This window comes from Gopherus evgoodei, chromosome 2 (genome assembly GCF_007399415.2).
Source record: "Gopherus evgoodei ecotype Sinaloan lineage chromosome 2, rGopEvg1_v1.p, whole genome shotgun sequence".
NCBI classification, from domain to species: Eukaryota; Metazoa; Chordata; order Testudines; family Testudinidae; genus Gopherus; species Gopherus evgoodei.
Genome location: NC_044323.1, coordinates 1,673,632 through 1,686,798, shown reverse-complemented (window position 1 = coordinate 1,686,798; position 13,167 = coordinate 1,673,632). Strand labels below are relative to the sequence as shown.

Genomic DNA, 13,167 nt, shown 5'->3' with positions numbered 1-13,167 from the left:
TGATTCCAGTGCCCATGGAGTGCAAAGACCTGTCCACAGAGCCTACTGCAGCCTGAAGCTTGGTTCTGGTGACTAATGTGCCCTCCTCCAGAATAGCCTGGAAGCTGGCACGAACCTGTTGGGGTAACTCGTTCACAAACTGGCCATAGTTCAAAAAGTCATATTTAGCTAGCAGTGTCAGCTAGTTAGAAATGTGGAACTGAAGACTGGCTAAAGAAAAGACCTTTCTACCTAGAAGGTCTAACCTTTAACATCCGCATTCCACTCCAATCAACAAGGAGGGTGTTGTCTGGCCTGCTCCTTAGCAGCCTGGATAACCAAAGAATTAGGTGGGGGGGAAGAGAAAATAGAAATGCAGCCCCCTTCGATGGAGTACCTCTTTTCTGTCCTCTTCACGGTGGGGGCACACGTGATTTCAATAATTTCCATCCAGCCATCAAACCTCAGGCTGGACCAGTCCACACAAGAAATCTACTTCCTGGACACTACAGTGCTAATAAGCGATGTTCATATAAACATCACCCTACTGACCGCTATACTTACCTACATGCCTCCAGCTTTCATCCAGACCACACCACACGATCCATTGTCTACAGCCAAGCTCTAAGATACAACTGCATTTGCTCCAATCCCTCAGACAGAGATAAACACAAGATCTCTATCAAGCATTCTTACAACTACAATACCCACCTGCTAAAGTGAAGATACAGACTGACAGAGCCAGAAGAGTACCCTGAAGCCACCTACTACAGGGCAGGCCCAACAAAGAAAATAACAGAACGCCACAAGCTCTCACCTTCAGTCCCCAACTAAAATCTCTCCAGCGCATCATCAAGGATCTACAACCTATCCTGAAGGACGATTCCTCACTCTCACAGATCCTGGGAGACTGGCCAGTCCTCGCTTACAGACAGACCCCAACCAGAAGCAAATACTCACCAGCAACCACACACCACACAACAAATATACTAACCCAGGAACCTATCCTTGCAACAAAGCCTGTTGCCAACTCTGTCCACATATCTATTCAGGGGACACCATCATAGGACATAATCACATCAGCCATACTGTCAGAGACTCCTTCACCTGCACATCTGCCTTGTGACATATGCCATCATGTGTCAGCAATGCTCTTCTGCCATGTACATTGGCCAAACCAGACAGTCTCTACGCAAAAGAATAAATGGATACAAATCAGACATCAAGAATTATAACATTCAAAATGCATCTGACGAAGTGGGTATTCACCCATGAAAGCTTATGCTCCAATAAGTCTGTTACTCTATAAGGTGCCACAGGACTCTGTCGCTTTCAACATTCAAAAACCAGTTGGAGAACACTTCAGTCTCCCGGGTCACTCAACTACAGACCTAAAAGTGGCAATACTACAGCAACAACAAAACTTCAAAAACAGACTCCAATGAGAAACTGCTGAATTGGAATTAATTTGCAAACTAGACACCATTAAATTAGGCTTGAATAAAGACTGGGAATGCATGGGTAATTACGCAAAGTAGAACTATTCCCCCTACTGTTACACCTTCTTGTCAATTGTTGGAAATGGACCATCCTGATTATCACTAAAAAAGTTTTTTTTTTCCCCTCCTGCTGACAATAGCCCACCTTAACTGATTACACTTGTTATAGCTGGTATGGCAACATCCATTTTTTCACGTTGCATGTGTGTGTGTGGAGAGTGATTATATATATAATCATATCTTCCTACTGTATTTTCCACTTCATGCATCCAATGAAGTGGGTTTTAGCCCAGGGAAGCTTATGTTTAAATAAATTTGTTAGTCTCTAAGGTGCCACAAGTACTCCACAAGCTTTCTTGTCTCTCTCACCAGCAGAAGTTGGTCCAATAAAATATATTATCTCATCCACCTTGTTTCTGTAAAGGCAGAACTGTCATTCAAAAATCATCCTGATTTCCTCATTAGCATTTTTCCAACACAAAACCTAATTTGCAGCAAAATGTTTGACAATGACTACATAAAGCAAAGGGAAATGCAAGAGGTTTTTTGTTTTTTTTTTAAATTTAACATATCAATGCCAGTGTTACTTTAGCTTGCTGGATTTAGTGCACGAATAAGACGGTTACTCACCTTTGTAACTGTTGTTCTTCGAGTTGTGTTGCTCATATCCATTCCAGTTAGGTGTGTGCGCGCCGCGCGTGCACATTCGTCGGAAAACTTTTACCCTAGCAACTCAGTGGGCCGGCAGGTCGCCCCCTAGAGTGGCGCCGTCATGGTGCTCGATATATACCCCTGCCGGCCCACCCGCTCCTCAGTTCCTTCTTGCCGGCTACTCCGACAGTGGGGAAGGAGGGCGGGTGTGGAATGGATATGAGCAACACATCTCAAAGAACAACAGTTACAAAGGTGAGTAACCGTCTTTTCTTCTTCGAGTGATTGCTCATATCCATTCCAGTTAGGTGAATCCCAAGCCTTACGTAGGCAGTGGGGTTGGAGTGAAATGTGGCAGAATGAAAACTGCTGAGCCAGAGGCTACAGCATCTCGACTGTTGAACCAGCATACTGCGAAGCAAAGGTATGGACTGAGGACCAATGGAGCTGCGCGACAGATCTCGTGGGTAGGAACACGAGCCAGCAAGGCAGCAGATGAAGCCTGAGCCCTGGTAGAATGCACGGTGATGTGGCTTGGGGAAATATGAGCCAAATCATAACAAGTGCGGATGTACGCCATCACCCAAGATGAGATCCTCTGAGAGGAAAACAAGCAAGCCTTCCCTTTGGTCTGCTACGGTGACAGAGCTGAGGCACCTTACGAAATGGTTCTGTCAGCGCAATATAAATGCGAGCACTCTACAGATGTCCAGGGAGTGCAACTGTTGCGCCCATTGCGTTGAGCTGTGGGTAACATGAAAGGCCGAAACCACCTTAGGGAGGAAAGCCGGGTGTGGTCATAACTGCACCTTGTCTTTCTGAAACCTAGTGTACGGTGGAACCACCGTAAGAGCTCTGAACTCGGAGACTCGTCTGGCCGATGTAACAGCTACGAGGAAAGTTGTCGTCCAAGACAGGTATAGCAGAGGGCCGGTCGCGAACAGCTCGAATGAAGGAGACATAAGTCTGGTTAAAACGAGGTTGAGGTCCCAGGTTGGGGCTGGGCGGCGCACCCGAGGGTGCAAGCGCTCCAAGCCCTTGACGGACCTCGAACTCAGAGTGTGAGAACACGGAACGTCCACCTTAGCCTAGCTGGAAGGTAGAGATGGCTGCCAAGTGTACCCTGAGCGATGATACCGCCAGGTCCTGCCGCTGAAGGCCAGAGGCAGGCCAAATAGAGGGGATCGAGACCTGAGTAGGAGCAAGATCGAGCGTATTGCACCTGTAGAAGAAATGCTTCCACTCTGCCAGGTACGTTGACCAGGTGGAAGGCTTCCTGCCACCCCGGCTCAGTTACGCAGCAGCCACACCGTGAGGCGAAGAGGCTGCAGGTCCGGGTGACGAAGCCTGTCGTGGCCCTGAGTGATGAGGTCTGGGTGGGGTGGCAGGGTAATTGGGTTGGTTATTGACAGGCCGAGCAACGTGGTATATCAGTGCTGCCTGGACCACGCTGGAGTGATAATGATGATGCGCGCTCTGCCCCTGCGGAGTTTGAGTAGGACCTAATGAACCAGTGGGAAGGCATAAAGGAGTTGGCCTTTCCACGGCATCAGGAATGCGTCCAAGATCGATCCCGAGGAGAGACCTTGGAAGGAGCAGAACATCTGGCATTTTCTGCTCTCGCGGTGAGCGAACAGGTCTATGTGAGGAAAAATCTCCACTTCTGGAAAGCAGAATGCCTCACATGGGGCAGAGTGACCACTCGTAAGACAGGAAAGACCTGCTGAGTCAAAGCGCCAAGGCGTTCCGAACACCTGGGAGAAAGGACGTCACCAGCTCCATCAAGTGGGCCATGCAAAATTCCCAGAAATGGATGGCCTCCTGACAAAAGGGGGGAGGACCATGTCCCTCCCTGGTTATTTATGAAGCACATGGCCGTTGTGTTGGCTGTAAACACCGAGATACCACGGCCTCGCAGCTGCCGCTGGAACCCCTGGCACGCCAGGCGGACTACTCTCATTTTTGGGGCATCGATGTGGAATGCCAGCTCCCGAGAAGACCAAAGGCCTTAAGCTCGGAAGTGACCATGAGCACTCGAGCAGAGAGATGACGCGTCCGTCGTCAGGGGCAGTGAGGGCTGGGGCGGATGGAACCACATCCCTGCCCACACCAGGGAGGGAGTTAGCCACCACTCTAGGGAGCCTAAGGTGCTCGAGGGAACGGTGACTACCATGACCATTGGCTCCCTGTCCGGGCGGTACGCCGAGGTGAGCCGGACTTGGAGAGGACGGAGGCAGAGCTCGGCGTGTTTGGTTACAAACTTGCGGGCAGCCATGGACCCAGGAGACTGAGACAAGTGCGAGCCGAGGTCGTTGGGAAGTCTGCAGACCTCGGATGATTGTTGCCATTGCCTAAAACCGTGGCTGTGATAAGCAGGCTCCGGCTAGGTCGGAGACCAGGATAGCCCCTAGGAAGTCCAACCTCTGCATGGGAACCAGAGTGGATTGCTCTATAGTAATCATCAGGCCTAGACCTGTGAATAAGACCGTGACAATGCCCCACGTGCTGAGTGGTTTGTGTCTCGGAGTCTCCTCGGATAAGCGAATCGTCCAGATATGGAAAAACACATATCCGACATCAGCGAAGGTAGGCGGCGACTATGGCCATATACTTGGTCAATACCTGTGGGGCTGCAGAAAGGCCAAACAGTAGGACCGTAAACCAGAAGTAGTGACGGTTGGCTAGAAAGCGGAGGTATCTCCTGTGCGGAGGGAAGATGGCGTTGTGAAAGTACGCGTCCTTCATATTGAGGGCGGCATAGCAGTCCCCAGGAGGCAAGGATGGGATAATGGTTCCCAGGGATACCATGCGGAACTTCAACTTTATCCTACACTAGTTGAGTCTGCGCAGGACTAGGAAGGTCTGAGACCTCCGTTCGAGTGGGGGACTAGGGCATAACGGGAGTAAACCCCCTTGCCCCTTTCGTCCGTCGGCGTGTGCACCTCTTGTACGAGGAATTGCTCGTGAGAGGGGTCCCTGAAGGGGGACAGGGTTGGAACAAATTAGAGGTGGTACCCATGCTCCACCATGCGCAGGACCCAGCGATCTGAAATTAACTGGGGCCACGCCAGGAGAAAGCGGGATTGGGATCCCGGCCTGTGACTGGTACACCGCCCTCAGGCGCACCTTGGAAGGTTCGTCTTTGGTCCCAGTGGTAATTGCGAGGGACCTTGACCGTGGCTCTTTAGGGGTCCTGATGTTTGTCTGCGACCACCTTGGCCTCGCCGTTTGCCAAAGTCCTGTCTCTGGCTAGGCACAGAGTATGGCGGCTGGGGACAGAAAGGCCTGCGTTTGGTCGCTGGCATATGCATGCTGAGAGAGCGCATTAGGACCCTATTGTCCATCAGGCTTCGCAGCCTGGGGCTGTCTTTGCAGCGAAGAGGCCTTTACCAACAAAGGGTAAGTCCTGAATGGCATACTGCAGCTCCGGCCGGAGGTTTGAAACCTGAAGCCATGAGATGCACCTCATGGCGACACCAAAGGCCAGAGTCCTGGCTGCTGAGTCTGCTGCGTCCAACGAGGCCTGGAGGGATGCTCTGGGTACCTTTTTCCCCCGTCCTCCACGACGGCAGCGAACTCTTGGCAGGAGTTTTGAGGGAGAAACTCCATAAACTAAACTACCTTCACCCAGGTGCTATAATTATAGCAGCTAAGCAAGGCTTGTTGCTTTGCTACCCAGAGCCTCAGGGCCTCTGCAGAGTACACCTGGCAGCCAAGTAGGTTCATTCGCCAAGCCTCCTTTGGTTTCGGGGCTGGCGCCTGCTGGCCATGCCAATACCTCTCCTTAACAGACTGAAAGACTAGTGAGCAGAGAGGAGAGCGGACAGGAGAGCAGTCGTACCCCTTAGAGGGCACCATACCGGGTCCTCTACCTCTGGGACCTCCTCCACCTCAGGTTGTCGGGGGGCGTATCAGAATCGTGGTCCTGAGCATAAGATCTGCGCATGTGGGATGACACGGATGTGTGTCTGGATGGCCATGGAGGTACTAAAAAAAAGGCAAGGGCAGAGTCTCTGACTCTATCGGACCTTGCCCAACTCGGCACCAGGGACCGGCACCGGGAGGCGTACCAGTACCTGGAACGAGATCCAGACCTGCAACCAGAACGGTGCCAGGAGGTCGACCAAGATCTCGAGGCTCGGGGAGAGGCTACGGGAGTCATGGTACCTCTCGCGGTGCCGGGAGTCGGAACGGTGCCGATAGTAGCGGGTCGGCGAACGGGATACCGACCGGTGCGGCGAGTGCGACCAGTACCGATGAGGAAAACAGCACCGGAACTGCAAGTGGTGTCGGGTGTGCTGACGGGACCTGGAGCGTCTGCGGGACCGCGATCATGAACGGTGCCGCTCTGCTGTGCTGATAGAGGACGGTCATATGAAGAGACTGTATTACCCGCACCGGCGGTGCCGGGGTCAGGCAGCATCGACTCTATCATGGCAATGAGATCCCTCGCTGTTGGTAATGTCTCCAGTGTGGAGGGAACAGCAGGCTCAACCACAGTGCATACTGGGGAGCTGTCAGGCACCGGATTCGACGGCTCTCGTGGGACTGGGATCGACGGTACCGAGGTCGTCAGAGCTTCGGTAGGTGTCGGTGCCGGGCGATCCGACTTAGACGAGCTCTCTGGCTGCGGTGCAGTTGGCACGGAAGCAGCAGGAGCAGTAAGCTCAACCACGGCGCATGCCGGGGAGCCGTCAGGCACCGGATTCGACGGCCCTTGTGGGACCGGAATCGACGGTGCCGACGTTGTCGGTGCCTCAGCAGGTGTCGATGCCCGGCGATCCGACTTAGACGAGCTCTCTGGCTGCGGTGCAGTTGGCATGGAAGCAGCAGGAGCAGTAAGCTCAACCACGGCGCGTGCCGGGGAGCTGTCAGGCACTGGATTCAATGGCCCTGGGGGACTGGAATCAACGGTGCTGATGTCATCGGTGCCTCTGCAGGTGTCGGTGCCGGGCAATGCGACTTAGACGAGCTCTCTGGCTGCGATGCAGGTGGCACGGAAGCAGCAGGAGCAGGGGGCTCAACCACAGCGCGTGCCGGGGAGCCGTCAGGAATTGTAGGTTTTCTCGACCTCGGAGGAAGGGAGCGGTGCCGAGTCAACTTCTGTGCTGGCGATGGCCGGTTCCGAAAGGCCTTGGCAGTACCGGCGGGGTCCGGTGCCGAGGAGGCGCTTCTGCCAGCCGCTTGATCATCGCTCGGTGCCAAAGGTGGAGGGGTAAGTGAAAGTCCCGCTCCTTTTTGTTCTCGGCTTAAAAGCCTTGCAAATGGGGCACTTAGCTGTCAAGTGTGATTCCCTGAGGCACTTCAAGCAGGAGTCGTGTGGATCTCCCTTCGGCATCGGCTTCTGGCAGGCCGAGCCCATTTTAAAACCCGGTGAGCTGTGCATGGGCTCCGACACTGGGTGCAGGAAAGGGGCTACTTCCTGAACCCCGCTAACTATTACTAAATTAACTATGTTAGCAAAGAAAAAAGTATAACTATACAAATATATATATAAAAGGATTATAACTGCATAACTATATACGAGAACTACGAGTAGCTAGGGAAGTGGAGGTCACCTAAGCCGCGTTCCACTGTTCCAACGACCGACATGGGCGGTAAGAAGGAACTGAGGAGCGGGTGGGCCGGCAGGGGTATATATCAAGCACCATGACGGCGCCACTCTAGGGGGCGACCTGCCGGCCCACTGAGTTGCTAGGGTAAAAGTTTTCCGACGAATGTGCACGTGCGGTGCACACACACCTAACTGGAATGGATATGAGCAATCACTCGAAGAAGAACAACAGGATCCATGAGTAACAGCTTTAGTACTCCATTTTCTCACTCCTACTCTCAAACAATTTTCCTCTTATTTTATGTTATCCTCCTACCACTGGGAATGTAAATAGTTTGCATCAAGCTTTTGACACCTCCCTAATCTTCTAAGAGTAGGCCTCTCTGCTTCATGTGAGAGCCAAGAAGCAAAGTGAAAGTAACAAGGTTTACAGTGCAAGACATGTTGATTAGTCTCCTTATTGAATATGGTTTTTTTGCATTTTCACTCAGGTCACTAGGTTTCAAACAGAGTTCATCTGCTATAATATTTAAACACCACTTAAGAATAAAGCTAACACAAATGAACAGGAGGAGCTAAAATTATCAGTTTCATGTTGTAACTGAATAGTATAGCAAATTCACAGATCAGAATGCTGACATTATTTAAAATCAAGGAGCAGAAAAAAACATATGTGAACCTGGCCAGAAAGTATGAAGTAGTGTGTACAGAAACAATTTATATAAATTATAAACTATATTATAGTGGTAACAAGAGGGCCCAAGCAGGATGATTATTCTAAATGAGAAACATTCCGATGTGTATATCATTGTAGCATAAAATATTGTGCCAGAGGGCTACCGTTAATACGATTATTTGGTTTTACACAGTAAAATCACCCCTACCATCCTGTAACACGGTGCCCGAGCAACCGGTAGCAAGTGTAAGTAAATCCAAATGAGCCTTAATTTTGTGTCAGGAATGAAGGGTCTCAAAACAGCACAGCATGAAAGACTAAAGCACCCAAAAGCATAAGGCAAATACTGACTACAATGTCTGACAATTAATTTCAGAGGGAAACGTTCAGAAAATACACATACATAGCAGTGGGTGCATACTAATTCAGATGCCAGCCGGCACATGAATCAATTAACTGCATCAAACTACATCATCAGCTGGTGTCAAAGACATATACATCAATTTAACAAAAATTTATATCAACCATTCCAAAAATTCAGTTTGAGGCTTCCTGGTGCACAATTTGAACTAATCTGACCATATGCAGATCACGTGCTGTGGAGACTCCACTGTAGTTTGCAAAGTACTTTGAATTCCTATGGGACGAAACATTCTCTACATAGGCAAACTTTCGCTTTTTTTAAGCTTTAACTTAATTATGAAATTCGTTAGACAGCTGAAACAACTGACTCCCACCACTTGAAGGCTTTTCCAGTAGACTCTCAGAAGGAAGTGAAAGAATTACTGGTGTTTGGGAAAACTTGTATCTGGAGTCAAGCCAACACAGGCACCATCTTCTTCCTAGAGAGAAATTAGTTGGTGTGCATTTGCCCCCCCTCCCCCCACAAGTTAACAAGAATAAAGCAAGTGTCAGTATGCTTAATCAACTGCATATTATGTGTGGGTATTTATGAGTAGCTGTACAGTGGTGGCGGGGCCCTCAAAGTGACTGATGAGCACATCTTGCTTTTCCATCAGGAAATTCCTTGTCCATTATAAAAAGCTTTGCCTCTGACTTTTCCCCATCATCCAAACTACTAATCAAACCAAATTCAGTGAAGTGGCCACAGCACTCAACCACACACAGAAGATTAGTTTAGATTATTTTAAATGCTCCATCTTCAATAGAATGACATGCTGAGAGCAAGTACCTTGCTGAACTGAGGCCACAAACATTTAACTATCCCCAAAAAGGAATGTTTAAGACGCACCACTCAAAACAATCATTATTTAAATACCTCCTTCAATTATTAACCTAAGGCCAATCTTTATGTTGCAATAATGAATTAACTATCAATAGTGGAACACTCTTGAATGCAAAAATGATGAGGTGGAAGATTAACACCTTTACATGTGGAAACTTATAGCAGGCAGATAACAGATGTTTGCAGTCTCAGATGGTCCTGCAAGTATACCAGATTAATGTCACCTAAGAAACCCATCATCTGAGAAAGGTAGAATAAAACATTGATATTTTCTTCCAGCACCTCAGAGGGGTTTTTTTTAGCTGAACTTGTATTGTCCTTGCAGGAGCACTGCCACTGGGTGATTCACCTCACTGTGTTGGCCATGTCTGAAAGGCAAGTTGTGGGCTTTAAACTATGAAATGTAATTTATGCAGCTAATAGATGTGATCAGAATCCATTCACTCCATCTATTATGTTTTTAAAATTACATTACAAGTTTCAAAGCCTCCAACTTAACTTAACTACACAACTGGTCCAATACAGGGATAGAAACAATCCTGCCACACTCTACCCAAAGGAATGTTTAGCAGCATGTTCTCTCTGAAGGGCCTGTAAGGAAATGTAATGTCTTAATTTTTATCTTCTCCTGGATTTTGAAATAAAACATGGGGACAAGACAGAAAAGTCTGAGCTCCTAGGTTAATTAGGAGTACACTAGACAAAGCATTAGATTAGAACATATACTGCAGGAAATAGCCCTGAATTGGCAATGGTGATTACTTAAATAACCTAGCAGATTTTTTCCACCTTTAATTTATGTGATTAAAAAGAATACCAGTTAATACTCATAGCTTCCCTGGAGAGGTTGCTGCTGAAAGTCCTCCATTAATGTGCTGTCTACAAAATTCTAGTCACCGTATATAGGGTTAAAATCTCCAAGGTACAGAATGGCCTTACCTTGTTGGCACGGAGTTGCTTATAGAGATCTGTCTGCTGCCTTATACGATACTCCAGGTCAGAGATCTGAGCCTGCAGCCACGTCCACTGACAGATAATGCCTGCTCTCTCCATTGCCCATTGGCACTCTGCTCGAGGATGCCTGGAAAGCAAGTTTGCATATTTTAATCACTTTCATTTATTTAAACTAATTTACTCTACATATAAAATCAGCTAGGATAGGCAAATATTCACAAGTAAAATTCAGTACAAATTCACTTTAAAAGAGACCTATAAATAGCTTCTAAAGTCTGTATCAAAACAACATTTCCTGGAAGGCAGGATCAATTATTTTTGCACTTCTACAAGCAATACCAACAATCCATTTCCAGTCACATCCCGGCAATTATAAGGCAGTGAGAATAAATGGCTTAATTCTTCCTCAACTGCAGCAACACAAACTGTTATTCTCTTTGGTGAGAGTATAAGTAAGCACTCAGATGACTTGCTAATCACAAAAAGTGGTCCGTCAAGGAAAGAGTTCTGCTTTCACACACCTAGCCACCAGCACACAGAGAATGTGAGAAATCTTTTGCAGCTCAGTGGGATTGTATTGTAAAATGATAAAAAGGAATCTTTTGCTCCTTTATACTCTAAAAAGGTATGACAACTTATCTTCACTGCCAGAGTTAGTTCAAGTTAGTTTACTTGGGCCATGGCTACACTAGAGAGTTGCAGCGCTGGTGAGGGGGTTACAGCACTGCAACTTAGGATGTGGCCACACTTGCAAAGCACGGCCAGCGCTGCAACTCCCTGGTTGCAGCGCTGGCTGTACACCCGGCCGAGCCTCGGGTATAGCGATTCCAGCGCTGGTGATCCAGCGCTGGTCAGCAAGTGTGGACCCCACCAGCGCTTTTATTGACCTCCGGGGTATAAGGAGGTATCCCAGAATTCCTGTCCACAACAAACCGAAAGAAAGGGAGAGCTCGGAGTTCAGCCAAACTGCTTATTTAAAAAACAAACACAGCTCCTGTTTGCTGAGCAAGCGGAGGCAGGCAGGGGAATTACTTTGGAATGTTCACAGCTGTTTGCTTGGAGAGAGAAACGGCACGCTCACACGGCAGAGGGGGAGGGGGAAGTCCATGTTGAGCAGATGCTTATCTGGTCTGACGGCTATTTAGGAGTACATAATTTGCATTTAGTGAATGAGAGAGGGGTGGGGGAAGGGGGTCAGAACTTTTAAGATGATTGAAGGTAGGCACTGTGTGTCTTCCAGTCCTTAGAACTTGCAAGGCAGGGAGCTGAGAACAGTGTCAACTCCAAAAATCCATTCTGTCTGTCTCCTCCACGCTCCCTGTCACATTCCACCCCACCCCCTCTTTTGAAAAGCACGTTGCAGCCACTTGAATGCTGGGATAGCTGCCCACAATGCACCACTCCCAACAGCGCTGCAAATGCTGCAAATGTGGCCACACTGCAGCGCTGGTAGCTGTCAGTGTGGCCACACTGCAGTGCTGGCCCTACACAGCTGTACGAACACAGCTGTAACTACCAGCGCTGCAGAACTGTAAGTGTAGCCATGGCCTTGAGTTACTCGAATTGAGCTAGTCTAGCTAGAGTAAGGGCTCTTCTACATTGGAAATTAGCATGCAGCAAGCCAGGGTGCGAGTCTAAAGAACACTAGATTGCCGTACAGTAATGTCCCCTGTGGACATAGTTTCAGTGTACTAGCTTAGGCTATGTCTATGCTACACACCTTTTAGCAACACAGCTGTGCCACTACAGCTGCACCACTAAAAGGCGCACAGTGTAGCCGCTGTTTGTTGGCAGGAGAGAGCTATCCCGCTGACAAAAAAACGTCCACCCCCAACGAGCAGCAGCTTTGTCTGCGGGAGCTCTCCTGCCAACAGAGCACTGTTCACACCAATGCTTTTTGTCAACAAAACTTTTCTCATTCGGGTAGGGGCATTTTTTTCACATCTCTGAATGACAGAAGTTTTGTCATTCGGTTTCCATAGTAGACAAAGCCTTAGTGTAAACCTTCTGGATTCACACCCTGGATTGCTGTACACTAAATTCAATGTAGACAAGTTCTGAGAAGAAAGACAGCAACCATTCACTGACCTCATTAGCAGACAGAATAACTAGATTAGCAGTCTGAGTTGTAACCTGAGCTGCTGCATGCCCACTGCACTACTAGCTGAAGCATCAGCAGCCCTGAAGTTTCAAACACTCCATGAGTAAAGTGCTTAACTCAAACTAGAGATTTGTCTGTGCAGACAAGAGTCTAGTTAGAGGCAAAACTCGAGATATACCTCAAGCTAACAATACAGTGAAGACAAGCCCTAAGTTACAGCTAGAATGAGTGGGATCCTGACAAAACTAACTAGAGCACTTGGCACTGACATCATAGAAATAGGAGAAACCTAATATCTAAAGTCCTGTGAAATTTTTATTCTTTACAATTGTGTGGTGGTTTTTTTTGAGAATTTTTGTTATTTCATTTTATCCATGTGGGAGGGGGCTGGGTCCTGCCCTGAGGGTGCTGGGAGTTGCAGAATGAGCCACCCTGCACTCAGGGCCGGCTTTAGGAAGTGTGGGGCCCAATTCAAACATTTTCGGTGTGGCCCTGGCAGGGATGACT

The 13,167-nt window shown here is 48.5% G+C and overlaps 1 protein-coding gene across 9 annotated transcripts in view; it reads right to left on the bottom strand.

Annotated features, from left to right (window-relative positions):
- The window catches only part of LOC115645308 (KAT8 regulatory NSL complex subunit 1-like), a 137,177-nt gene that overhangs the window by 78,474 nt on the left and 45,536 nt on the right, over positions 1 to 13,167 (bottom strand). For all 9 annotated transcript variants that reach the window (XM_030549758.1, XM_030549762.1, XM_030549757.1 and 6 more), the window contains one exon: positions 10,545 to 10,686. In XM_030549758.1, the coding sequence (XP_030405618.1) occupies positions 10,545 to 10,658 (114 nt within the window). In that variant the 5' untranslated portion in view covers positions 10,659 to 10,686. The remainder of the gene's footprint in view (positions 1 to 10,544; positions 10,687 to 13,167) is intronic.